Consider the following 25,116-nt stretch of genomic DNA (forward strand, 5'->3'; position numbering starts at 1 on the left):
GGATCTTGAGGAATGTTCAGGACATGTTTACGACAAGTGCGAAGGAAGCAAATGAATGGATGACTAGTGGCGTATAAAAACTAAGTGTGAAGAAACGGTGGTGGCCAATATTGGAGAGAATATCAAGATATTCCACAGGTACATGAAGCAGGAGGATAACCAGGGAAAGAGTAGCTCCAATTAGAAACCGGGGTGTACACGGGGTGAGGGAGCAATCTGTGTTCAGAACTGAAGGGCATTGATACAGTAGACAAGTCCCTCCCGTCTGCTCTCCCTTCAAGGAGGGGCATTCACGTCGAAAAAGCAGGAAGATGCAGTGTGAAATTGAAATTTTTGGATGGTTTAGAAGTGAACAAATCCCCATGCCCAGATGAGTTGTTTCCAAGATTGCTGTGGGAGAAGAGAAAGAAAATCTCTTCAGAGATAGCAGCAACTGCAGATGCTGGAGAATCTGAGGTGACGAGGTGTAGAGCTGGATGAGCGCAGCAGGCCAAGCAGCATCTCAGGAGCAGAAAAGCTGACGTTTCGGACCGAGACCCTTCTCCTGTGTGTTCATCCTGCTGTGTTCATCCAGCTCCGCACTTTGTTATCTTGGATTCTCCAGCATCTGCAGCTCCCATTATCTCCGATACAAATGGACAGAGATGACAGGGTTGGCTTGTCAGTAAGAAATGAGGTCGCGCTGAAGGAACCACAGCTCTTGTGCTTGTTTATTAATGACTTGGAGGAAAGAGGTGCATGTGCTGTGGCTAAATTTGTAGATGACTCAAAACTATTTAGAAAGACAAGGCATGGCACAGAAACAGAGATTTACCAGGATGTTACTTGGATCGGAATGAATCAGCTATAAGAAGGGTTTGGTGGAAATGTTGTGTCATGATAAATGTAATGAGATCAACCATGATCTCACCGAATGGTGGAGGAAATTCAATGGGCCAAATGACTTATTTTGTGAGTCTTCTTGTTTGACAATGCATTCATAAAGGTGTTTTTTTTTCCTCTCTTGGATAAGATGTGAAAATGAAATGTGTACCCTTCCTTTTCATCTGGGAATAAATAATTGTTCTGAACGATTTCCATTGACTAATAGCAATCTGACAAGTATCACAATGTAAAGAGATTTTTAGCTTCTTTTTAATTGTAAAGGTATTCTTTGGAATTAATTTGGCATATATTATTTGCATCTCAGGAAGTATGTTCATCACTGCATCTCAAAAAGTGCTCTGTTGTATGACAACAGCTTTTTAAAGATCACTTCAATGGTTGTGATTTTGAGTTGCCATAACACGCATTAAATTACACTGTTGGCCAATCTGTCCATGATTATTTCATTGTTATGCTTCAAACAGACAAGGAAATATTGGTGATGCAATGAAGTGTTTGACTCTCAAATATAATTGTTGTTATAGTTTCCACTTGGAAGAAAGATTCACATCAAATTGACTGGTCAAGGAAATGGGACACTGACTGTGAGTACTTTGAATGTTCGAGTTATTCCTAAAATGAAAGTTATGACCTTGATGATTTCTCTTTCATGCAGATATGAAGACACTATTTTAAAATATCCTCTAGGTTAGTGGTTCAGGCATAAAAGTGTTAATGTATATACATGTACATGCGTCATCTGAAAAGAAAATGACGAGAAATCACTTGTTGCAAGGTGAGAATGAGTTATCCAGATCGTAAGAACTGCCAATGTTGGTGTCTGAGATAACACATTGTGGAGCTGGAGGAACACAGCAGGGCAGGCTTGGAAACAATTTTCATTATTTTTGATTTACCAATTCAAAATCATTTATGATTGTTGTCATGATATCTACAATAGGTTATTTTGGTTGGACATACAGGATTGGATCTGTCTTTCCCCAACTATGAATGGAAATAAAGTATGCGCTTATAAAACCCCTTCTGGGCAAGGTAGTTGCTCAGTGGTTAGAGCTGCTCATGCACTGGGGAGCCAATTGAGATTCCAGTCTTGGGTAACTATCTGTGTGGAATTGACATGTCCTCCCCGCGTCTGCGAGGGACTTCTGCCAGGTGCTGCAGCTTCCTCTCATTGTTCAAAGATGTGCAGGTCCTTATATGTGATTTGTGAAGCATTTCTTAAATGTTTCAATCCTGCCAGCATCCAGTGCCTTGGACAAAATAACTGGAGATGAATAAAAGATACTGAGCCTTTTGACACCATTTCCTGCTGGATTTTCATCAATCCTGCTTAATATCGGTGACAACTTCCATGACCTTTTTGATGCTATGTCTGAATTGACAGTCTAGTTCCAAATATTTGTTGTGCAGTATTTCAAGGTCTCTGTTACAGCATACCCATGAATGTCCACTTCAAAAGATACTTTCATATCATAGAATCCCTACAGTGTGGAAACAAGCCCCTTTTGACCCAACAAGTCCACAGCCACCCTCCAAAGAGCATCTCACCCTGACCCATCCCTCGACCCTTTCCTCAGTAACCCTGCATTTCCCATGACTAACGCACCTAATCTACACATCCCTGAACACAATGGGCAAGTTTGGCATGGCCCATACACTGAGCCTGCACATCTTTGGACTGTGGGAGGAAACCAGAGCACCCAGCAGGAACCCATGCAGGCATGGGCAGAATGTACAAACTCCGCACAGAAGATCGCCCAACGGTGGGATCGAACCTGGGTCCCTGGCGCTGTGAGTCAGCAGTGCTAACCACTGAGCCACCGTGCTGCCCTTGGAGTTAGACAGAGCTTGCTTGTTCCTGGGTGGCCTCAAACTGCCAACCTCCACTTAGTGGCAAAAGTGCTGACCAACTGCACTCATCTTCACTGGTTTTTGCTTTGTATCATTGAATTCAATCCTTCAAACTCTATGATAAATATTTAAATTTCCATTGATATGTGAGCGTTGTTTTTAGTATGCAGTATTGGTTTATTATGTTTTATTGCGAAATAATGAATATTGTATGTATATGCAAATGGGCAAGTTGGTAACGATGCAGTCCGCAGACCTGGGGGATAATAACACTGTCCTTCAATCGCCCACGATGCCCTCTGCAAATTGGTAGAAAACAAAAATTTCTATAAAATTCATCTCCTCCCGTCAGTCGATCAAAATTAATTCAGGATTTTGTACAGGCCAATAAGCGTAAGATTACGTGAGCCTAAACAAAACTACTGGCTCATATTAGTTCAGTAAAGTGAAAGGGCAACAATAGAGGTAGTCGGAGCTGCAGATGCTGGAGAATCTGAGATCAGAAGGTGTAAAGCTGGATGAACACAGCAGGCCAAGCAGTATCATTCGGCTCTACACCTTGTTATCTCAGATTCTCCAGCGCCAATTTTCTGAAGTAGGGTCTCGTCCCGAAACATCAGCTTTCTTGCTCCTCTGATGCTGCTTGACCTGCTGTGTTCATCCAGCTCTCCAACTTGGGCAACAATAGAATATGTTTTAAGTCACTAGATATGTTACTTGGGTTTGTCTTCCTTAGGGTGGAGTTAGTGGAACCGAAAAAGATGTCTCCCTCACAGCGTTTGTGACAAAAGAATTGCATCGTTCCTTGGCGGCCTTTCAACAGAAGAATATTCAGAGATTTCCCGAGTGGTAAGAATGTAACTTCTTTTACTTCTCTTTATCTCACTTTTTCCAACAATTGGAAAATAGATTTTAGAAATAACATCGAGCTGATGAAGTGTGAAAAGAATAATAATTCCAAGCAGTGGTGGGAGTTGGTCAGTGAGGTGGGAGGAGTGGATAGGTGGGAGAGAAGGCGCACAGGTCATGGAGGCGGGGATGAGGGGAGGAAGTAGTCTTGGGATGAGGCTGGCGGGTGGGGAGATTTTGAGGGTGGCAAAGTCCACATTGAGGCTATTGAGTTGGAGCTCCCGAGGCGGAACATGAGGTGCTGCTCCTCCAGTTTCTGGGTGATGTGGTTGTGACACTGGAAGAGGCCCAGGATGGACATGTCGTTCAGGGAGTGGGAGGGGGAGTTGAAGTGATGCAATGATTTGGATATGAAAATAGAAGGTGTGGTGAGTAAGTTTCCCAATGATTGAAGGTGTAGTAGCCAGCCAAGAAGGTCACCTCAGAATACAATGGGATATTGACAAGGGCCAATGAACTGAGGAGTGGCCGATTGAGTTGAGGTTAGATAAATGTGAGGTGCTACATTTTGGAAAGGCAAATCAGGGCAGCACGTATACACTGAAGGTTGTGGGGAGTGTTGCTTAATAAAGAGACGCTGGAGTGCAGTTTCGTAGTTCCATCAAAGTACAGCCACCGGTAGAAAGGATATGATGGAGACATTTGGTGTGCTCGCCTTTATCGGTCAGTGCATTGAGGATAGGAGTTGGGAGATCACTTAGCAGCCATATAGGACATTGATTCAGCTGCTTTTGGAATACTGCAATCGATTTTGGTCTCCTTGCGAGAGGAAGGATGTCGGCGCAACATTGAGGGCCGAAGGGGCCTGTTCTGCGCTGTATTGTTGTATGTTGTAAACTTGAAAGGGTTCAGAGAAGATCTACAAGGATGTTACGAGCATCGGAGTTTGGAGGTATACCGTGGGCTTGAACAGGCAGCTCTTTCTTGGAACTTTGGAGTTCAGGGCTGACCATATAGAAGTTTAAACAATTACGAGGGACGTGGATAGAGCGAACAGCCAAGATCTTTTCCACGGGTTGCTGGAATCCATAACTGGAGGGAATAGGTTAAAAATGAGAGAGGGAAGATTTAAAATGGACCGGATTTTTTTCATAGTGGTGCATGTATGGAATGAGCTGCCAGAGGAAGTGGTGGAGGCTTGTACGTTTAAAAGGCATGTGGATGGGTATATGAATAAGACGGGTTGAGAGGAATATGGGCCAAATGCTGGCAAATGGGACTAAATTAATTTAGGATATCTGGTCAACATAGACAAATTGTGCCAAAGGATCTGTTTCCCGACTGTACATCTCTGTGATTCTAAGTGTCTTTTTTCTTAACCACGTGGCCCATAATTAGAAAAACTTGAATCAGGATTTGGGAATGTGACAATTCTAATTGGATCTGTTTGATGAAATTAACTCTGTAGATAATGGTGGTTGAATTATGATTTGTCAAATTTGAGTTTATTGCAGCATCTTTTCGAATAGAGGAAACACATGTAATCAAAATTGAAAATCAAAACTTGGTAAAATTTTGCATTGGAAATACATGACCAGCCATTGGAGGAGATTCATGACCATTGCATTCAAGTGAGAACAACAAATGCGATTCAGTGACTCAGTGAAATGGGATGCAGTGACTCAGTGAAATGGGATGTCGTGACTGAGAGAAAAGGGATGCAGTGACTGAGGGTAATAGGATGCAGTGACTTATGGAAATGGGATGCAGTGACTGAGGGTAATGAGATGCAGTGACTGACGAAAGGAGATGCAGTTACGGTGGGAAATGGGACGCAGTGACTGAGGACAATGGAACGCAGTGATTGAGGGAAATGGGACGCTCTCAGTGAGTGTAATGTGAAGCATTAAATGAGTGAAATGAGATGCAGTGACTTTGTGAACTGGGATGCAGTGACTGAGATAAATGGGTTGAGGTGACTGATGGAAATGGGATGCAGTGACTGATGGAAATGGGATGCAGTGACTGATGGAAATGGGATGCAGTGTCTGATGGAAATGGGATGCAGTGTCAGATGGAAATGGGATGCAGTGTCAGATGGAAATGGGATGCAGTGTCAGATGGAAATGGGATGCAGTGTCAGATGGAAATGGGATGCAGTGTCAGATGGAAATGGGATGCAGTGTCAGATGGAAATGGGATGCAGTGTCAGATGGAAATGGGATGCAGTGTCAGATGGAAATGGGATGCGGTGACTGATGGAAATGGGATGCGGTGACTGATGGAAATGGGATGCGGTGACTGATGGAAATGGGATGCGGTGACTGATGGAAATGGGATGCGGTGACTGATGGAAATGGGATGAGGTGACTGATGGAAATGGGATGCGGTGACTGATGGAAATGGGATGCGGTGACTGATGGAAATGGGATGCGGTGACTGATGGAAATGGGATGCGGTGACTGATGGAAATGGGATGAGGTGACTGATGGAAATGGGATGCGGTGACTGATGGAAATGGGATGCGGTGACTGATGGAAATGGGATGCGGTGACTGATGGAAATGGGATGCGGTGACTGATGGAAATGGGATGCGGTGACTGATGGAAATGGGATGCGGTGACTGATGGAAATGGGATGCGGTGACTGATGGAAATGGGATGCGGTGACTGATGGAAATGGGATGCGGTGACTGATGGAAATGGGATGCGGTGACTGATGGAAATGGGATGCGGTGACTGATGGAAATGGGATGCGGTGACTGATGGAAATGGGATGCGGTGACTGATGGAAATGGGATGCGGTGACTGATGGAAATGGGATGCGGTGACTGATGGAAATGGGATGCGGTGACTGATGGAAATGGGATGCGGTGACTGATGGAAATGGGATGCGGTGACTGATGGAAATGGGATGCGGTGACTGATGGAAATGGGATGCGGTGACTGATGGAAATGGGATGCGGTGACTGATGGAAATGGGATGCGGTGACTGATGGAAATGGGATGCGGTGACTGATGGAAATGGGATGCGGTGACTGATGGAAATGGGATGCGGTGACTGATGGAAATGGGATGCGGTGACTGATGGAAATGGGATGCGGTGACTGATGGAAATGGGATGCGGTGACTGATGGAAATGGGATGCGGTGACTGATGGAAATGGGATGCGGTGACTGATGGAAATGGGATGCGGTGACTGATGGAAATGGGATGCAGTGACTGATGGAAATGGGATGCAGTGACTGATGGAAATGGGATGCAGTGACTGATGGAAATGGGATGCAGTGACTGATGGAAATGGGATGCAGTGACTGATGGAAATGGGATGCAGTGACTGATGGAAATGGGATGCAGTGACTGATGGAAATGGGATGCAGTGACTGATGGAAATGGGATGCAGTGACTGATGGAAATGGGATGCAGTGACTGATGGAAATGGGATGCAGTGACTGATGGAAATGGGGTGCTGTGACTGATGGAAATGGGGTGCTGTGACTGATGGAAATGGGGTGCTGTGACTGATGGAAATGGGGTGCTGTGACTGATGGAAATGGGGTGCTGTGACTGATGGAAATGGGGTGCTGTGACTGATGGAAATGGGGTGCTGTGACTGATGGAAATGGGATGCAGTGACTGAGGGAATGCAGATCAAGTGACTGTTGGAAATGTGATGCTGTGACTGAGTGAATGGGTTGCAGTGGGTGAGGGGAATGGGATGCCGAGACTGAGTGAACTGGGATGCCGTGACTGAGTGAAATGTGATGCCGTGACTGAGTGAAATGTGATGCCGTGACTGAGTGAAATGTGATGCCGTGACTGTGTGAAATGTGATGCCGTGACTGTGTGAAATGTGATGCCGTGACTGTGTGAAATGTGATGCCGTGACTGTGTGAAATGTGATGCCGTGACTGTGTGAAATGTGATGCAGTGACTGATGGAAAGGAGATGCAGTGACTGAGTGAAATGTGATGCAGTGACTGAGTGAAATGTGATGCCGTGACTGTGTGAAATGTGATGCCGTGACTGTGTGAAATGTGATGCCGTGACTGTGTGAAATGTGATGCCGTGACTGTGTGAAATGTGATGCCGTGACTGTGTGAAATGTGATGCCGTGACTGTGTGAAATGTGATGCCGTGACTGTGTGAAATGTGATGCCGTGACTGTGTGAAATGTGATGCAGTGACTGAGTGAAATGTGATGCCGTGACTGTGTGAAATGTGATGCCGTGACTGAGTGAAATGTGATGCCGTGACTGAGTGAAATGTGATGCAGTGACTGAGTGAAATGTGATGCAGTGACTGAGTGAAATGTGATGCAGTGACTGAGTGAAATGTGATGCAGTGACTGAGTGAAATGTGATGCAGTGACTGAGTGAAATGTGATGCCGTGACTGTGTGAAATGTGATGCCGTGACTGTGTGAAATGTGATGCCGTGACTGTGTGAAATGTGATGCCGTGACTGTGTGAAATGTGATGCCGTGACTGTGTGAAATGTGATGCCGTGACTGTGTGAAATGTGATGCCGTGACTGTGTGAAATGTGATGCCGTGACTGTGTGAAATGTGATGCCGTGACTGTGTGAAATGTGATGCCGTGACTGTGTGAAATGTGATGCCGTGACTGTGTGAAATGTGATGCAGTGACTGATGGAAAGGAGATGCAGTGACTGATGGAAAGGAGATGCAGTGACTGAGTGAAATGTGATGCAGTGACTGAGTGAAATGTGATGCCGTGACTGTGTGAAATGTGATGCCGTGACTGTGTGAAATGTGATGCCGTGACTGTGTGAAATCTGATGCCGTGACTGTGTGAAATCTGATGCCGTGACTGAGTGAAATCTGATGCCGTGACTGAGTGAAATGTGATGCAGTGACTGAGTGAAATGTGATGCAGTGACTGAGTGAAATGTGATGCAGTGACTGAGTGAAATGGGATGCAGTGACTGAGTGAAATGGGATGCAGTGACTGAGTGAAATGGGATGCAGTGACTGAGTGAAATGGGATGCAGTGACTGAGTGAAATGGGATGCAGTGACTGAGTGAAATGGGATGCAGTGACTGAGTGAAATGGGATGCAGTGACTGAGTGAAATGGGATGCAGTGACTGAGTGAAATGGGATGCAGTGACTGAGTGAAATGGGATGCAGTGACTGAGTGAAATGGGATGCAGTGACTGAGTGAAATGGGATGCAGTGACTGAGTGAAATGGGATGCAGTGACTGAGTGAAATGGGATGCAGTGACTGAGTGAAATGGGATGCAGTGACTGAGTGAAATGGGATGCAGTGACTGAGTGAAATGGGATGCAGTGACTGAGTGAAATGGGATGCAGTGACTGAGTGAAATGGGATGCAGTGACTGAGTGAAATGGGATGCAGTGACTGAGTGAAATGGGATGCAGTGACTGAGTGAAATGGGATGCAGTGACTGAGTGAAATGGGATGCAGTGACTGAGTGAAATGGGATGCAGTGACTGAGTGAAATGGGATGCAGTGACTGAGTGAAATGGGATGCAGTGACTGAGTGAAATGGGATGCAGTGACTGAGTGAAATGGGATGCAGTGACTGAGTGAAATGGGATGCAGTGACTGAGTGAAATGGGATGCAGTGACTGAGTGAAATGGGATGCAGTGACTGAGTGAAATGGGATGCAGTGACTGAGTGAAATGGGATGCAGTGACTGAGTGAAATGGGATGCCGTGACTGAGTGAAATGGGATGCAGTGACTGAGTGAAATGGGATGCAGTGACTGAGTGAAATGGGATGCAGTGACTGAGTGAAATGGGATGCAGTGACTGACGGAAATGGGATGCCGTGACTGACGGAAATGGATGCAGTGACTGAGGGAAATGGGATGCAGTGACTGAGGGAAATGGGATGCAGTGACTCAGGGAAATGGGATGCCTTGACTGACAGAAATGGGATGCAGTGACTGAGGAAAAGACGATGCAGTGACTGAGAGAAATGGGATGCAGTGACTGAGTGAAATGAGATGCCTTGTTTGATGGAAATATGATGCAGTGGCTGTGTGAAATGGGACGCAGTGACTGTGTGAAATGGGACGCAGTGACTGTGTGAAATGGGACGCAGTGACTGTGTGAAATGGGACGCAGTGACTGTGTGAAATGGGACGCAGTGACTGTGTGAAATGGGACGCAGTGACTGTGTGAAATGGGACGCAGTGACTGTGTGAAATGGGACGCAGTGACTGTGTGAAATGGGACGCAGTGACTGTGTGAAATGGGACGCAGTGACTGTGTGAAATGGGACGCAGTGACTGTGTGAAATGGGACGCAGTGACTGTGTGAAATGTGATTCAGTCACTGAGTGAAATGGGATGCAGTGGCTGAGTGAAATGGGATGCAGTGATTGAGTGAAATGGGAAGCAGTGACTGAGGGACATGGGATGCCGTACCTGAGGGTAATGGGATGCAGCACCTGAGTGAAATGTGATGCCGTGACTATGGGGAATAGGGTGTGGTGACTGATGGAAATTGATTCACCGTCTCATTTGAATAGGATTCGCTGTCTCCGTTAAATGTGATACAGTGACTGAGTGATAATGGGATGCACTGGCTGCGTGAAGTAGGATGCACTGGCTGCGTGAAATGGGATGCAGTGACTGAGTGAAGTGGGATGCAGTGTCTGAGGGAAATCGGATGCAGTGACTGAGGGAAATGGAATGCAGTGACTGAGGGAAATGGAATGCAGTGACTGACTGAAATGGGAGGCAGTGACTGAGTGAAGTGGTAGGCAGTGAGTGAGTGAAATGTGGTGCAGTGAGTGAGTGAAATGTGGTGCAGTGAGTGAGTGAAATGTGGTGCAGTGACTGAGTGAAATGTGGTGCAGTGACTGAGTGAAATGTGGTGCAGTGACTGAGTGAAATGTGGTGCAGTGACTGAGTGAAATGTGGTGCAGTGACTGAGTGAAATGTGGTGCAGTGACTGAGTGAAATGCGATGCAGTGACTGAGTGACATGGGATGCAGTGACTGAGTGACATGGGATGCAGTGACTGAGTGACATGGGATGCAGTGACTGAGTGACATGGGATGCAGTGACTGAGTGACATGGGATGCAGTCACTGAGGGAAATGACATGCAGTGACTGAGGGTAACGACATGCAGTGACTGAGTGTAATGGGATGCAGTGACTGAGTGAAATGCGATGCAGTGACTGAGGGAAAGGAGATGCAGTGATTGTGGGAAATGGGTTGCAGTGAATGTGGGAAATGGGTTGCAGTGAGTGTGCGAAATGGGTTGCAGTAATTGAGGGAAATGGGCCGCAGTGCCCGAGTGAAATGGGCCGCAGTGCCCGAGTGAAATGGGCCGCAGTGCCCGAGTGAAATGGGCCGCAGTGCCCGAGTGAAATGGGCCGCAGTGCCCGAGTGAAATGGGCCGCAGTGCCCGAGTGAAATGGGCCGCAGTGCCCGAGTGAAATGGGCCGCAGTGCCCGAGTGAAATGGGCCGCAGTGCCCGAGTGAAATGGGCCGCAGTGCCCGAGTGAAATGGGCCGCAGTGCCCGAGTGAAATGGGCCGCAGTGCCCGAGTGAAATGGGCCGCAGTGCCCGAGTGAAATGGGCCGCAGTGCCCGAGTGAAATGGGCCGCAGTGCCCGAGTGAAATGGGCCGCAGTGCCCGAGTGAAATGGGCCGCAGTGCCCGAGTGAAATGGGCCGCAGTGCCCGAGTGAAATGGGCCGCAGTGCCCGAGTGAAATGGGCCGCAGTGCCCGAGTGAAATGGGCCGCAGTGCCCGAGTGAAATGGGCCGCAGTGCCCGAGTGAAATGGGCCGCAGTGCCCGAGTGAAATGGGCCGCAGTGCCCGAGTGAAATGGGCCGCAGTGCCCGAGTGAAATGGGCCGCAGTGCCCGAGTGAAATGGGCCGCAGTGCCCGAGTGAAATGGGCCGCAGTGCCCGAGTGAAATGGGCCGCAGTGCCCGAGTGAAATGGGCCGCAGTGCCCGAGTGAAATGGGCCGCAGTGCCCGAGTGAAATGGGCCGCAGTGCCCGAGTGAAATGGGCCGCAGTGCCCGAGTGAAATGGGCCGCAGTGCCCGAGTGAAATGGGCCGCAGTGCCCGAGTGAAATGGGCCGCAGTGCCCGAGTGAAATGGGCCGCAGTGCCCGAGTGAAATGGGCCGCAGTGCCCGAGTGAAATGGGCCGCAGTGCCCGAGTGAAATGGGCCGCAGTGCCCGAGTGAAATGGGCCGCAGTGCCCGAGTGAAATGGGCCGCAGTGCCCGAGTGAAATGGGCCGCAGTGCCCGAGTGAAATGGGCCGCAGTGCCCGAGTGAAATGGGCCGCAGTGCCCGAGTGAAATGGGCCGCAGTGCCCGAGTGAAATGGGCCGCAGTGCCCGAGTGAAATGGGCCGCAGTGCCCGAGTGAAATGGGCCGCAGTGCCCGAGTGAAATGGGCCGCAGTGCCCGAGTGAAATGGGCCGCAGTGCCCGAGTGAAATGGGCCGCAGTGCCCGAGTGAAATGGGCCGCAGTGCCCGAGTGAAATGGGCCGCAGTGCCCGAGTGAAATGGGCCGCAGTGCCCGAGTGAAATGGGCCGCAGTGCCCGAGTGAAATGGGCCGCAGTGCCCGAGTGAAATGGGCCGCAGTGCCCGAGGGTATTGGGATGCAGTGCCTGAGTGAAATGGGATATAGTGCCTGAGTGAAATGTGAATGCCGTGACTGTGGGGAATAGGGTGTGGTGACTGATGGAAATTGATTCACCATCTCATTTGAATAGGATTCACTGTCTCCGTTAAATGTGATGCTGTGACTGAGGGAAATGTGATGCTGTGACTGAGGGAAATGTGATTCTGTGACTGAGGGAAATGTGATTCTGTGACTGAGGGAAATGTGATTCTGTGACTGAGGGAAATGTGATTCTGTGACTGAGGGAAATGTGATTCTGTGACTGAGGGAAATGTGATGCAGTGACTGAGGGAAAGGAGATGCAGTGACTGTGGGAAATGGGTTGCAGTGACTGTGAGAAAAGTTTGCAGTGACTGTGGGAAAAGGGAGGCAGTGACTGAGTTAAAAGGGTAACAGTGACTGAGTGAAAAGGGATGCAGTGCCTGAGTGAAATGTGATGCCGTGACTGCGGGGAATAGGGTGTGGGGACTGAGGGTAATGCGATGCAGTGACTGAGTGAAATGCGATGCAGTGACTAAGGAAATGGGATCCACTGACTGAGTGAGATGGGCTGCCGGGACTGTGGGGAGTAGGGTGTGGTGACTGATGGAAATTGATTCACTGTCTCAGTTGAACAGGATTCACTGTCTCTGTTAAATGGGATGCACTGACTGAGTGAAATGGGATGCACTGACTGAGTGAAATGGGATGCACTGACTGAGTGATAATGGGATGCAGTGACTGAGTGATAATGGGATGCAGTGACTGAGTGAAATGGGATGCAGTGACTGAGTGAAATGGGATGCAGTGACTGAGTGAAATGGGATGCAGTGACTGAGTGAAATGGGATGCAGTGACTGAGTGACATGGGATGCAGTGACTGAGTGAAATGGGATGCAGTGACTGAGTGAAATGGGATGCAGTGACTGAGTGACATGGGATGCAGTGACTGAGTGACATGGGATGCAGTGACTGAGTGACATGGGATGCTCTGACTGAGTGACATGGGATGCTCTGACTGAGGGAAATGGGATGCAGTGACTGAGGGAAATGGGATGCAGTGACTGAGGGAAATGGGATGCAGTGACTGAGGGAAATGGGAGGCAGTGACTGAGGGAAATGGGAGGCAGTGACTGAGGGAAATGGGAGGCAGTGACTGAGGGAAATGGGAGGCAGTGACTGAGGGAAATGGGAGGCAGTGACTGAGGGAAATGGGAGGCAGTGACTGAGGGAAATGGGAGGCAGTGACTGAGGGAAATGGGACGCAGTGACTGAGTGAGATGGGGTGCTCAGACTGAGTGAAATGTGATGCAGTGGCTGAGTGAAATGTGATGCAGTGACTGAGGGAAAGGAGATGCAGTGACTGACTGAAATGGGAGGTAGTGACTGACTGAAATGGGAGGGAGTGACTGAGTGAAGTGGGAGGCAGTGACTGAGGGTAATGGGATGCAGTGACTGAGGGAAATATGATGCACTCACTGAGTGAAATACGATGCTCTCACTGAGTGTACTGTCATTCAGTCACGAGTCAACTGTGATTCAGTCACTGAGTGAAATGAGATGCAGTGACTCAGGGACATGGGATGCAGTGACTGAGGGACATGGGATGCAGTGACTGAGGGAAATGGGATGCAGTGACTGAGGGAAATGGGATGCAGTGACAGAGGTACTGGGAAGGAGTTTCTGAGTTAATAGGGAATCAGTGCCCTATTGGGCATGGGGTGCAATGAGTGAGGGAAATGGGATACAGTGCCTGACCGAAAAGGGACGCACTGACTGAGTGAAATGGGATGCAGTGACTGAGGGACATGGGATGCAGTGACTGAGGGACATGGGATGCAGTGACTGAGGGACATGGGATGCAGTGACACGAGGACATGGGATGCAGTGACACACGGACATGGGATGCAGTGACACACGGACATGGATGCACTGACTGAGGGAATTATGATGCAGTGACTGCGTGAAATGGGATGCAGTGACTGCGTGAAATGTGATGCAGTGACTGCGTGAAATGTGATGCAGTGACTGCGTGAAATGTGATGCAGTGACTGCGTGAAATGTGATGCAGTGACTGCGTGAAATGTGATGCAGTGACTGAGTGCAATGTGATGCAGTGACTGAGTGAAATGTGATGCAGTGACTGAGTGAATTGGGATGCATCACTGAGTGCAATGGGATGCAGTGACTGGGTGAAATGGGATGCAGTGAATGATGGAAATTGGATGTAGTGACAGAGTGACATGAGCTGCAGTGTCTGATGGAAATGTGATGCAGTGACTGAGGGAAATGGGATGCAGTGACTGAGGGAAATGGGTGACTGGGCCCCGCAGCCCTGACCCGCTCACAGGGACTGGGCCCCGCAGCCCTGACCCGCTCACAGGGACTGGGCCCCGCAGCCGTGTCCCACTCACAGGGACTGGCCCCAGCAGTCCTGACCCGCTCGCAGCGTACTGCCCCCCACAGCCGTGTCCCGCTCACAGCATACTGCCCCCTGCAGCCCTGTCCCGCTCACAGCGACTGGCCCCCAGCAGTCCTGACCCACTCACAGCGACTTGTCCCGCCACAGTCCTGTCCCGCTCACAGCGTACTGCCCCCCGCAGCCATGTACCGCTCACAGGGACTGGCCCCCGCAGCCCTGACACACTCACAGGGACTGGCCCCCGCAGCCCTGGCCCCGACAGCCCTGACCCGCTCACAGGGACTGGCCCCCGCAGCCCTGACACGCTCACAGGGACTGGGCCCCGCAGCCCTGTCCCACTGACAGGGACTGGTCCACGCAGCCATGTCCCGCTCACAGTGGACTGGGCCCCGCAGCCCTGTCCCGCTCACAGGGACTGGTCCCCGCACCCCTGTCCCGCTCACAGGGACTGGTCCCCGCACCCCTGTCCCGCTCACAGGGACTGGTCCCCGCACCCCTGTCCCGCTCACAGGGACTGGTCCCCGCACCCCTGTCCCGCTCACAGGGACTGGGCCCCGCACCCCTGTCCCGCTCACAGGGACTGCCCCCGCAGCCCTGACCCGCTTACAGCGACTTGCCCCCCGCAGCCCTGAACCGCTCACAGGGACGGGCCCCCGCAGCCGTGTCCCGCTCACAGGGACGGGCCCCCGCAGCCCTGACCTGCTCACAGGAATTGGGCCTCGCAGCCCTGTCCCGCTCACAGGGACTGGGCCCCTCACCCCTGTCCTGCTGACAGGGATGGGCCCCACTGCCCTGACCCGCTCACAGGGACTGGCCCCCAGCAGTCCTGACCCGCTGACAGCGACTTGTCCCCCGCAGCCCTGTCACACTCACAGGGACTGGCCCCCGCAGTCCTGACCCGCTCACACTGACCTGCCCCCGCAGCCCTGACCTGCTCACATGGACTGGCCGACGCTCCCTTGACCCGCTGACAGCGTACTGCCCCCCGCAGCCGTGTCCCGCTCACAGGGACTGGGCCCCACAGCCCTGATCTTCTCACAGGGACTGCCCCCCGCAGCCCTGACCCGCTCACAGTTACTGCCCCCCGCAGCCGTGTCCTGCAAACAGGGACTGGGCCCCGCACCCCTGTCCCGCTCACAGGGACTGGGCACCGGAGCACTGTCCCGCTCACACCGACTTACCCCTCGCAGTCCTGTCCCGCTCACAGCGTAATGCCCCCTGCAGCCGTGTCCCGCTCACAGGGACTGGGCCCCACAGCCCTGATCTTCTCACAGGGACTGCCCCCCGCAGCCCTGACCCGCTCACAGTTACTGCCCCCCGCAGCCGTGTCCTGCTAACAGGGACTGGGCCCCGCACCCCTGTCCCGCTCACAGCGACTTGCCCGCTGCAGTCCTGTCCCGCTCACAGCTTACTGCCCCCCGCAGCCGTGTCCCGCCCACAGGGACTGGCCCACGCAGCCCTCTCCCGCTCACAGTGGACTGGGCCCCGCAGCCCTGTCCCGCTCACAAGGCATTGCCCCCTGCAGCCGTGTCCCGCTCACAGGACGGGCCCCTGCAGCCCTGACCCGCGCACAGGGCCTGGCCCCCGGCAGTCCTGACCCGCTCACAGCGTACTGACCCCCGCAGCCCTGTCCCGCTCACAGTGACTGACCCCCGCAGCCCTGACCCACTTAGAGGGACTGGACCGCGCAGCCCTGTCCCGCTCACAGCGGACTGGGCCCCGCAGCCCTGTCCCGCTCACAAAGTATTGCCCCCCGCAGCCCTGACCCGCTCGCAGGGCCTGGCCCCCAGCAGTCCTGACTCGCTCACAGTGACTTGCCCCCCGCAGTCCTGTCCCGCTCACAGCGTACTTTCTCCCGCAGCCGTGTCCCGCTTACAGGGTCTGGCCCCCGCAGCCCTGACCCACTCACAGGGACTTGGCCCCGCAGCCCTGACCCGCTCACAGCGTACTGCCCCCCGCAGCCTTGTCCCGCTCACAGGGACTGGGCCCCGCAGCCCTGTCCCGCTCACGGACTGGCCCCCGCAGCCCTGTCACGCTGACAGGGACCGGGCCCTGCCGCCATGACCTGCTAACAGCGGCCTGGGCCCCGCAGCCATGTCCCGCTCACAGGGACCCTGGCCCCGTCGCCCTGACCCGCTCGTAGTGGCCTGGGCCCCGGCGCCCTGTCCCACTCGCAGCGGCCAGCCCCCGCCGCCCTGACAGGCTCGCAGCGGCCTGCCCCGCTCACCGCGGCCTGGGCCCCGCAGCCCTGTCCCGCTCACAGCGGCCTGCCCCCGCCGCCCTGACCCGCTGACAGGGACTGGGCCCCGCAGCCGTGAGCCGCTCACAGCGACTTGCCCCTGCAGCCCTGTCCCTCTGACAGGGACTGGGCCCCCCAGCCCTGTCCCGCTCACAGGGACTGGGCCCTGCTGCCCTGTCCCGCTCACAGCGTATTGCCCCCTGCAGTCCTGTCCTGCTCAAAGCGACTTGCCCCCGCCGCCTTGTCCCGCTCACAGCGTACTGACCCTGCAGCCTTGTCCCGCTCACAGGGACTGGGCCCCGGAGCACTGTCCCGCTCACAGCGACTGGCCCCCGCAGCCCTGACCCGCTCACAGCGTACTGCCCCCGACAGCCGTGTCCCGCTCACAGCGGACTGGGCCCTGCAGCGCTGTCCCGCTCACAGGGACTGGCCACTGCAGACATTTCCCGCTCACAATGTCTGACCCCCGCAGCCCTGACCCGCTCACAGGGACTGGGCCCAACAGCCCAGACCCGCTCACAGGGACTGGGCCCTGCAGCCCTGTCCCACTCACAGCGCACTGCCCCCCGCAGCCGTGTCCCGCCCACAGGGACTGGCCCGCGCAGCCCTGTCCCGTTCACAGTGGACTGGGCCCCGCAGCCCTGTCCCGCTCACAAGGTATTGCCCCCTGCAGCCGTGTCCCGCTCATGGGCCTGGCCCACAGCAGTCCTGACCCGCTCACAGCGAATTGCCCCCTGCAGTCCTGACCCGCTCACAGCGACTTGCCCCCGCCGCCCTGCCCCGCTCACCGCGGCCTGGGCCCCGCAGCCCTGTCCCGCTCACAGCGGCCTGCCCCCGCCGCCCTGACCCGCTGACAGGGACTGGGCCCCGCAGCCGTGAGCCGCTCACAGAGACTTGCCCCCCTCAGTCCTGACCCCCTCACAGGGACTGTCCCCCGTAGCCCTGACCCGCTCCCGGACTGGCCCCCGCAGCCCTGTCGCGCTGACAGGGACCGGGCCCCGCCGCCCTGACCTGCAGACAGCAGCCTGGGCCCCGCAGCCCTGTCCCGCTCACAGTGGCCTGCCCCCTCAGTCCTGACCCGCTCGCAGTGGCCTGAGCCCCAAAGCCCTGACCCGCTCACAGCGGCCTGCCCCCGCCGCCCTGACAGGTTCGCAGCGGCCTGCCCCCACCGCCCTGACCCGCTCACCGCGGCCTGGGCCCCGCAGACCTGTCCCGCTCACAGCGGCCTGACCCCTGCGCCTTGACCCGCTCACAGCGGCCTGCCCCCGCCACCCTGACCCGCTGTCAGGGACTGGGCCCCGCAGCCGTGAGCTGCTCACAGCGGCCTGGGCCCCGAAGCCCTGACCCGCTCACAGCGGCTTGCCCCTGCAGCCCTGTTCCTCTGACAGGGACTGGGCCCCCCAGCCCTGTCCCGCTCACAGGGACTGCTTCCCGCAGCCCTGTCCCGCTCACAGGGGACTGGGCCCCGCAACCCTGACCCGCGCACAGCAACTTGCCCCCTGCAGCCCTGACCCGCTCACAGCGACTTGCCCCCTGCAGCCCTGGCCTGCTCACAGCGACTTGCCCCCTGCAGTCCAGACCCGCTGACAGCGACTTGCCCCCGCAGCCCTGTCCCGCTCACAGCGTATTGCCCCTCGCCGCCCTGCCCCGCTCACAGGGATTGGCCCCCACAGCCCTGACCTGCTCACAGGGACCCTGGCCCCGCCGCCCTGACCCGCTCACAGCGGCCTGGGCCCCGCAGCCCTGACCCGCTCACAGCGTATTGCCCCCTGCAGTCCTGACCCGCTCACAGCCGCCTGCCCCCTCAGTCCTGACCCGCTCACAGGGACTGGCCCCCACAGCCCTGTCCCGCTCACAGCGGCTCGCTCCCGCAGCCCTGACCCGCTCACAGGGACTGGCCCCAGCAGCCCTGACCCGCTCACAGCGACTTGCCCCCTGCAGTCCTGTCGTGCTCGCAGCGACTTGCCCCGCAGCCCTGACCTGCTCACAGGGACTGGCCCCCACAGCCCTGTCGCCCTCACAGCGACTTGCCCCCTGCAGTCCTGTCGCGCTCACAGTGACTTGCCCCCTCATTCCTGTCCCACTGACGGGGGCCGTCCCCCGCAGCCCTGTCCCACTGACGGGGGCCGGCTCCCGCAGCCCAGACCCGCTCACGGGGTCCGGCCCCCAAAGCCCTGTCACACGGACAGGGACTGGCCCCCATAGCCCTGTCCCGCTCATCGGGACTGACCCCCGCAGCCCTGACCCGCTCACAGGGACTGGCAGCCGCAGCTGTGACCCGCTAACAGGTACTGGCCCCCACAGCCCTGACCCGCTCACAGCGGCTGGCCCCCACAGCCCTGTCCCGCTGACAGCGACTTTCCCCCGAGGCACTGTCCCGCTGACAGCGACTTACCCCCGCAGCCATGACCCGCTCACAGTGACTGCCCCCGCATTGCTGTCGCTGTCACAGCAGCTGGCCACCGCAGGCCTGACCCGCTCACAGCGGCCTGCCCCCGCCGCCCTGACCCGCTCACAGCGGCCTGTGCCCCGAAGCCCTGTCCCGCTCACAGGGACTGGGTCCCGAGTCCCTTTCCGCTCACAGGGACTGGGCCCCGCAGCCCTGACCCGCTCACAGGGACTGGGCCCCGCAGCCCTGACCCGCTCACAGGGACTGGGTCCGTCAGCCCTGACCCGCTCACAGTGACTTGCCCCCTGCAGCCCTGACCCGCTCACAGCAGCCTGCCCCCACCGCCCTGACCTGCTCACAGCGGCCTGCCCCTTCCGCCTTGTCCCACTCACAGTGTATTGCCCCCCGCAGCCCTGTCCCGCTCACAGCGTATTGTCCCCTGCAGTTCAGACCCGCTCACAGCGGCCGGCCCCCGCTGCCCTGTCCCGCTCACAGCGTATTGCCCCCTGCAGTCCTGTCCTGCTCAAAGCGACTTGCCCCCGCTGCCCTGTCCCGCTCACAGCGTATTGCCCCCTGCAGTCCTGTCCTGCTCAAAGCGACTTGCCCCCGTTGCCCTGTACCGCTCACAGCGACTTGCCCCCTGCAGCCCTGTCCCGCTCACAGCGACTTGCCCCATGCAGCCCTGTCCCGCTCACAGCGGCCTGCCCCCCGCAGCCCTGTCCCGCTCACAGCGGCTGGCCCCCGCAGCCCTGTCCCGCTCACAGCGGCTGGCCCCCGCAGCCCTGCCCCGCTGACAGCGCTTTGCCCCCGGAGCCCTGACCCCCTCACAGGGACTGGGCCCCGGCGCACTGACCCACTCACAGCAGCCTGCCCCCGCTGCCCTGACCCGCTGGCAGGGACTGGGCCACGCCGCCCTGACCCGCTCGCAGCGGCCTGCCCCCGCCGCCCTGACCCGCTGGCAGGAACTGCGCCCCGCAGCCCTGTCCCGCTCACAGCGGCCTGCCCCCGCCGCCCTGACCCGCTCACAGCGGCCTGCCCCCGCCGCCCTGACCCGCTCACAGCGGCCTGCCCCCGCCGCCCTGTCCCGCTCACAGCGTATTGCCCTCTGCAGTCCTGTCCCGCTCACAGGGACTGGGCCCCGCTGCCCTGTCTGGCTCACAGCGGCCTGTCCACGCCGCCCTGAGCCGATCGCAGAGACCTGCCCCCGCCGCCCTGACCCGCTCACAGCGTACAGCCCCCGCAACCTGGTCCCGCTCACAGCGTATTGCCCCCTGCAGTCCTGACCCGCTGACAGCGACTTGCCCCCACGGCCCTGTCCCGCTCACAGCGTATTGCCCCCTGCAGTCCTGACCCGCTGACAGCGACTTGCCCCCACCGCCCTGACCCGCTCACAGCGTATTGCCCCCCACAGCCCTGACCCGCTCACAGCGACTTGCCCTCTGCAGCCCTGTTCCGTTCACAGCGACTTGCCCCCTCAGTCCTGACCCGCTCACGGGGTCTGGCCCCCGCAGTCCTGACCCGCTCCCAGACTGGCCCCCGCAGCCCTGTCGTGCTGACAAGGACTGGGCCCCGCAGCACTGACCCGCTCGCAACGGCCTGCCCCCGCCGCCCTGACAGGCTCGCAGCGGCCTGCCCCCACCGCCCTGACCCGCTGGCAGGGACTGGGCCCCGCCTCCCTGACCCGCTCACAGCGGCCTGCCCCCTCAGTCCTGACCCGCTGGCAGGGACTGGGCCCTGCAGCCCTGTCCCGCGCACAGGGACTGGGCCCCGGCGCCCTGACCCGCTCACAGCAGCCTGCCCCCGCCGCCCTGATCCACTTGCAGCGGCCTGGGCCCCGCCGCCCTGTCCCGCGAAAAGGGACTGGGCCCCGGCGCCCTGACAGGCTCGCAGCGGCCTGCCCCCGCCGCCCTGACCCGCTGGCAGGGACTGGGCCCCGCCGCCCTGACCCGCTCACAGGGACTGGGCCCCGCCGCCCTGACCCGCTCACAGCGGCCTGGGCCCCGCAGCCCTGACCCGCTCACAGGGACTGGGCCCCGCCACCCTGTCCTGCTCACAGCGTATTGCCCTCTGCAGTCCTGTCCCGCTCACAGGGACTGGGCCCCGCTGCCCTGTCTGGCTCACAGCGGCCTGTCCATGCCGCCCTGAGCCGATCGCAGTGACCTGCCCCCGCCGCCCTGACCCGCTCACAGCGTACAGCCCCCGCAACCCGGTCCCGCTCACAGCGTATTGCCCCCTGCAGTCCTGACCCGCTGACAGCGACTTGCCCCCACGGCCCTGTCCCGCTCACAGCGTATTGCCCCCTGCAGCCATGTCCCGTTCACAGCGACTTGCCCCCTCAGTCCAGACCCGCTCACAGCGGCCTGCCCCCGCAGCCCTGACCCCCTCACAGGGACTGGCCCCCCACAGTCCTGTCCCGCTCACAGCGTACTGCCCCCACCAGCCCTGTCCCACTCACAGGGACTGGGCCCCGCAGTCCTGCCCCCCTCGCAGCGTACTGCCCCCCGCAGCCGTATCTCGCTCACAGGGAGTGGCCCTCGCAGCCCTGACCCGCTCACACCGACTTGCCCCCCACAGTCCTGTCCCGCTCACAGCCTACTGCCCCCACCAGCCCTGTCCCGCTCACAGGGACTGGGCCCTGCAGCCGTGTCCTGCTAACATGGACTGGGCCCCGCAGCCCTGTCCCGATCACAGCGTACTGACCCCGCAGCCTTGTCCCGCTCACAGCTGACTGGGCCACGCAGCCATGTCCCGCTCACAGGGACTGGCCCCCGCAGCCCTGACCCGCTCACAGCGTATTGCCCCCCACAGCCCTGACCCGCTCACAGTGACTTGCCCTCTGCAGCCCTGTCCCGCTCACAGCGGCCTGCCCCCGCCGCCCTGACCCGCTGGCAGGGACCGGGCCCGCCTCCCTGACCCGCTCACAGCGTTCTGGGCCCCGCAGCCATGTCCCGCTCACAGTGGACTGGGCCCCGCAGCCCTGTCCCGCTCACAGGGACTGGCCACCGCAGCCCAGACGCGCTCACAGGGACTGGGCCCCGCAGCCCTGACCCACTGACAGGGATGGGCCCCGCAGCCGTGTCCCGCTCACAGGGTCTGGCCCTTGGAGCCCTGACCCGCTCACAGGGACTTGGCCCCGCAGCCCTGTCCCGCTCACAGGGACTGGCTCCCGCAGCCCATACCCGCTCATAGGGGCCTGGCCCCGCAGCCCTGTCCCGCTCGCAGCGCCCTGCCCCCTGCGCCTTGACCCGCTCACAGCGGCCTGACCCGCGCCCCGAAGCCCTGACCCGCTCACAGCGGCTTGCCCCTGCAGCCCTGTCCCTCTGACAGGGACTGGGGCTCCCAGCCCTGTCCCGCTCACAGGGACTGGGCCTCGCAGCCATGTCCCGCTCACAGGGACTGGCCCCCGCAGCCGTGACCCACGCACAGCATACTGCCCCCCGCAGCCCTGTCCCGCTCACAGGGACTGGGCCCCGCACCCCTGTCCCGCTCACAGGGACTGCCCCCGCAGCCCTGACCCGCTTACAGCGACTTGCCCCCCGCAGCCCTGAACCGCTCACAGGGACGGGCCCCCGCAGCCGTGTCCCGCTCACAGGGACGGGCCCCCGCAGCCCTGACCTGCTCACAGGAATTGGGCCTCGCAGCCCTGTCCCGCTCACAGGGACTGGGCCCCTCACCCCTGTCCTGCTGACAGGGATGGGCCCCACTGCCCTGACCCGCTCACAGGGACTGGCCCCCAGCAGTCCTGACCCGCTGACAGCGACTTGTCCCCCGCAGCCCTGTCACACTCACAGGGACTGGCCCCCGCAGTCCTGACCCGCTCACACTGACCTGCCCCCGCAGCCCTGACCTGCTCACATGGACTGGCCGACGCTCCCTTGACCCGCTGACAGCGTACTGCCCCCCGCAGCCGTGTCCCGCTCACAGGGACTGGGCCCCACAGCCCTGATCTTCTCACAGGGACTGCCCCCCGCAGCCCTGACCCGCTCACAGTTACTGCCCCCCGCAGCCGTGTCCTGCAAACAGGGACTGGGCCCCGCACCCCTGTCCCGCTCACAGGGACTGGGCACCGGAGCACTGTCCCGCTCACACCGACTTACCCCTCGCAGTCCTGTCCCGCTCACAGCGTAATGCCCCCTGCAGCCGTGTCCCGCTCACAGGGACTGGGCCCCACAGCCCTGATCTTCTCACAGGGACTGCCCCCCGCAGCCCTGACCCGCTCACAGTTACTGCCCCCCGCAGCCGTGTCCTGCTAACAGGGACTGGGCCCCGCACCCCTGTCCCGCTCACAGCGACTTGCCCGCTGCAGTCCTGTCCCGCTCACAGCTTACTGCCCCCCGCAGCCGTGTCCCGCCCACAGGGACTGGCCCACGCAGCCCTCTCCCGCTCACAGTGGACTGGGCCCCGCAGCCCTGTCCCGCTCACAAGGCATTGCCCCCTGCAGCCGTGTCCCGCTCACAGGACGGGCCCCTGCAGCCCTGACCCGCGCACAGGGCCTGGCCCCCGGCAGTCCTGACCCGCTCACAGCGTACTGACCCCCGCAGCCCTGTCCCGCTCACAGTGACTGACCCCCGCAGCCCTGACCCACTTAGAGGGACTGGACCGCGCAGCCCTGTCCCGCTCACAGCGGACTGGGCCCCGCAGCCCTGTCCCGCTCACAAAGTATTGCCCCCCGCAGCCCTGACCCGCTCGCAGGGCCTGGCCCCCAGCAGTCCTGACTCGCTCACAGTGACTTGCCCCCCGCAGTCCTGTCCCGCTCACAGCGTACTTTCTCCCGCAGCCGTGTCCCGCTTACAGGGTCTGGCCCCCGCAGCCCTGACCCACTCACAGGGACTTGGCCCCGCAGCCCTGACCCGCTCACAGCGTACTGCCCCCCGCAGCCTTGTCCCGCTCACAGGGACTGGGCCCCGCAGCCCTGTCCCGCTCACGGACTGGCCCCCGCAGCCCTGTCACGCTGACAGGGACCGGGCCCTGCCGCCATGACCTGCTAACAGCGGCCTGGGCCCCGCAGCCATGTCCCGCTCACAGGGACCCTGGCCCCGTCGCCCTGACCCGCTCGTAGTGGCCTGGGCCCCGGCGCCCTGTCCCACTCGCAGCGGCCAGCCCCCGCCGCCCTGACAGGCTCGCAGCGGCCTGCCCCGCTCACCGCGGCCTGGGCCCCGCAGCCCTGTCCCGCTCACAGCGGCCTGCCCCCGCCGCCCTGACCCGCTGACAGGGACTGGGCCCCGCAGCCGTGAGCCGCTCACAGCGACTTGCCCCTGCAGCCCTGTCCCTCTGACAGGGACTGGGCCCCCCAGCCCTGTCCCGCTCACAGGGACTGGGCCCTGCTGCCCTGTCCCGCTCACAGCGTATTGCCCCCTGCAGTCCTGTCCTGCTCAAAGCGACTTGCCCCCGCCGCCTTGTCCCGCTCACAGCGTACTGACCCTGCAGCCTTGTCCCGCTCACAGGGACTGGGCCCCGGAGCACTGTCCCGCTCACAGCGACTGGCCCCCGCAGCCCTGACCCGCTCACAGCGTACTGCCCCCGACAGCCGTGTCCCGCTCACAGCGGACTGGGCCCTGCAGCGCTGTCCCGCTCACAGGGACTGGCCACTGCAGACATTTCCCGCTCACAATGTCTGACCCCCGCAGCCCTGACCCGCTCACAGGGACTGGGCCCAACAGCCCAGACCCGCTCACAGGGACTGGGCCCTGCAGCCCTGTCCCACTCACAGCGCACTGCCCCCCGCAGCCGTGTCCCGCCCACAGGGACTGGCCCGCGCAGCCCTGTCCCGTTCACAGTGGACTGGGCCCCGCAGCCCTGTCCCGCTCACAAGGTATTGCCCCCTGCAGCCGTGTCCCGCTCATGGGCCTGGCCCACAGCAGTCC

General features: G+C 58.3%; 1 protein-coding gene across 1 annotated transcript in view; it reads left to right on the forward strand.

Annotated features, from left to right (window-relative positions):
• Window positions 1–25,116, forward strand: part of LOC132207858 (uncharacterized) — a 123,880-nt gene that overhangs the window by 33,853 nt on the left and 64,911 nt on the right. Inside the window, exons 4-5 of the mRNA XM_059643692.1 lie at window positions 1,410–1,469; window positions 3,473–3,585. Coding sequence (XP_059499675.1) covers window positions 1,410–1,469; window positions 3,473–3,585 — 173 coding nt within the window. The remainder of the gene's footprint in view (window positions 1–1,409; window positions 1,470–3,472; window positions 3,586–25,116) is intronic.

The sequence above is a fragment of the Stegostoma tigrinum genome, unplaced genomic scaffold (genome assembly GCF_030684315.1).
Source record: "Stegostoma tigrinum isolate sSteTig4 unplaced genomic scaffold, sSteTig4.hap1 scaffold_180, whole genome shotgun sequence".
NCBI classification, from domain to species: Eukaryota; Metazoa; Chordata; class Chondrichthyes; order Orectolobiformes; family Stegostomatidae; genus Stegostoma; species Stegostoma tigrinum.